The sequence below is a fragment of the Telopea speciosissima genome, unplaced genomic scaffold, assembly GCF_018873765.1.
Source record: "Telopea speciosissima isolate NSW1024214 ecotype Mountain lineage unplaced genomic scaffold, Tspe_v1 Tspe_v1.1187, whole genome shotgun sequence".
Lineage (NCBI taxonomy): Eukaryota > Viridiplantae > Streptophyta > Magnoliopsida > Proteales > Proteaceae > Telopea > Telopea speciosissima.
This window is the reverse complement of record NW_025318523.1, coordinates 255-3,189: the sequence shown is the minus strand read 5'-3', so window position 1 is coordinate 3,189 and position 2,935 is coordinate 255. Positions and strand designations below refer to the sequence as shown.

Below are 2,935 nucleotides of genomic sequence, written 5' to 3'. Positions count from 1 at the left end.
CCCGCCCCCCTCCTGTCCCTTTCGCCCACACCCCATACCCCACCCGATCTCCTCCCCCATCTCAATATCTCCCTCGCACCAACTATTCAACTCTCTGAAATCCCTAACCCCCTTCCTGTATAGCACACCCCACCCCTCTTGATGGCAACGCAACAGGAAGTAGAGGAAAGAAAACGAGTTAGTAGGGACTAGGGAGGCGATAAATTAGAATTATGAAAACATAAAGAACCTCAAATGTAACAATGGTGAAATATGACGAATCCAAAACACGAAATGTCAAACATTTGGCACCCTAAGTGCATTTTCTGCAAACATTGGGTACCCCACATATCATTTACCCAAAAATATATAAAGAACAACAAGAACAACGCAGAGGCCACAGGCCGACAACCTCAACACAACTAAAATTAGAATGATGCCCCAAATATGAGAGTAAGAGATGCTGTCCATCCACCCCCAACTTCAGCTAGTTCAACCCCTTCCCCCCAACCAAACCCAGTGATATTAAACGAAACTTTGTAAAAATTACCCCTTTCTCTGATCCTAATTTGACTCATCCATATGTACATCATCTTGAGAGTTACAGAAACGATGGTAACCAGTGGATCAGTATCAAGGAGTGGCATGAGGATTATTGTTAGATTTATTACATGTGGATGCTCAAGTAAACTCTCCTACAGATTGCACTCCAGGAGAGGATTTCTCATACACATTTCTAAAGGAGAGAATGCAATATCTTCTAGGTGAAAGGAATCTGTGTGAGATTTTTCATCCATCAAGCATCCCGGTATATTGGTTGCGGCATCCACTTGAGATGTAAACTCAGCTTTCCTGATTTTGACCCATCCAGGGGAATGGTGTCGTTGTATTCCCCTTCTAGTATAACCTTAGTGAGTGTCAAAATGCATCTCCCCATGTAATCCTGGAATGATTAAAGACAATTTGAGCAGAGTATAACATCAATTAGAAATACCATACCAAAACCAACCCAGTCATCTTAAAAGCAGCCAACGAAAACTGGGATTAGACTCCGGTACTGATATCCCTGGTGGTTCAGGACATGTAGCAAACCAGTGACCATGGAAACATAATCATCTGACAGCCAACAGTTCTTCAGTGGCCAGCCTCATTCAGGATGAATTAAGTCTACACAACCACTCACGCTGACACATAGATTCTACTAACACCATTGGTTAACCTAGTTCAACATGTCCACCTTTTTGGTTCAACATCCAGGTCAGTTTTTTTTTTTTTTTTTTTTTTTTAAAAGTATTCGTGGTCATTGTGGAAAAGCAGAGAATAACATGGAGGTCTTGGCACCATAGAATAAAAAAAATGGCGACGACACATGAACCACCAACTCATCAACATGGGGTATTTGGTGAAACAGGATCTCAGAAAGACTAGGCTACAGATGCAGCCTGACGATGGGCTGGCCCATTCCAGGGATGGAAAACAAAATAAGGTGATCCAGTTTTGCAGATGGTGGGTCCTTGTGATGTTGTAGAGCACCTGACAGCACCAACCATAGAATCTCATTCTATGAAATCTAGGATTAGCCTTTGCAGTGATTCTGACAATTCATGAAATTGAAAAATTCAATCCCCCCCCCCCTCCCTTTTTTTGTTGTCAAAATCTACCAAAACAATCAACTTATAAGACTAACTGGAGGTATTACACTATTACCTTCCCAAAGGTGTCATGGTCCCAAACTTCCAGAATTAGCATATCATGTAAACCATCCTCCACAACGAAGTCAAATGTCTGGTTCCAAACTGGATTGAGGCTGTCATTCACAACCTGAGAGAAATTGTATTAAAATCAAGAAAACCTATTTTCAAACAGTACTGGAAAATTAATTGCAGGAACAAGACAAATAAAGCACAGCAAAATATGCGCATGCAGGGAGGCAGAACCCTCAATCCATGAGTTACATCAGGAGAAAGGTCTTAACGTTTCATGACCAAAATCAAAGAATGAATTTAGCTGAATTTTCAGATATTATGGTATACCAACCAAGACTAATGAAATTCTTCTGGTTTTGGTCCATGTGGAAACCAAAACAATTAAGAGAATTCAACTGAAATCTGTCTTTATTAAGAACCATTAAGAACCATGTGTAGATCTCTCACGCCAAAAATCAAACACATAACCATATGATTATTACATGACATGCTTCCGGTCAGACAAGAAAAGCCAAAAAAGAAAAAGAGGAAATCTAGTAAAATTCTAGTCAATGGGCTAAGGGAAAGTTACCCTAGTTTTGTTTTTGTTTCCTGTTTTCTTCATGTAGAGTACAACATACGGATCAGCCTTTCCCATCAAATCCACGATCGGCAAGTCTTCAGCAGATATAACCGTCACAGAAAACACTCCTCTCACTATCACATCCCTTTTCTTCCGTGTGGCTGCTGTCCCACTGTCAGCAACCTCAGTTCCATCCCCCCCTTTAAGAGCCTTCTCTAAGGATGTCATTGAGTATGTAGAGGCAAAAGGATTAACGAAACCATTTTCCATGCCATAAGGACAATATAGAAGCTCCACGTGCACCTAAAAGACAAATTAAGTATACTACAAACTATTAGAATTACCACAAGACAGCATCTAAGAAAAAAAGGCCAACTGAACTTCACAATTTCATAAATACAAAATATGTGGTACAATTCCTGCCATGCCAACTAAACTTGCCCCCTGCAAAAGCAAGCCACATTTCTAACGATCATTTCAGCTAAGCATTTTCAATAATTTATAAGCCAAAGTACATGTCTTTACCAAGTTTTTAAACTTTACCACCAACATTAGTGGGATTAATTAGTAAAAATTTACAGAAGTTAATTAGAAACATTGTAAAGAGTATGGAAACTATGGAACATTATGAAAGCTGTCAATTCACGACTGAAACCCTAAAGACTAAAAGTATACACAAATTACTGTT

General features: G+C 39.8%; 1 protein-coding gene across 1 annotated transcript; it reads right to left on the bottom strand.

Annotated features, from left to right (window-relative positions):
• Nucleotides 1-719: 719 nt before the first annotated feature.
• On the bottom strand, nt 720-2,587 carry LOC122648453 (synaptotagmin-5-like). Its single transcript, XM_043841661.1, has 3 exons — nt 2,257-2,587; nt 1,687-1,800; nt 720-922 (listed from the first exon to the last, which is right to left on the bottom strand). Exons 1-3 carry the CDS (start codon nt 2,515-2,517, stop codon nt 776-778), a joined length of 522 nt encoding a protein of 173 aa, XP_043697596.1. The 5' UTR covers nt 2,518-2,587; the 3' UTR covers nt 720-775.
• Between the last annotated feature and the right edge of the window lie 348 nt (nt 2,588-2,935).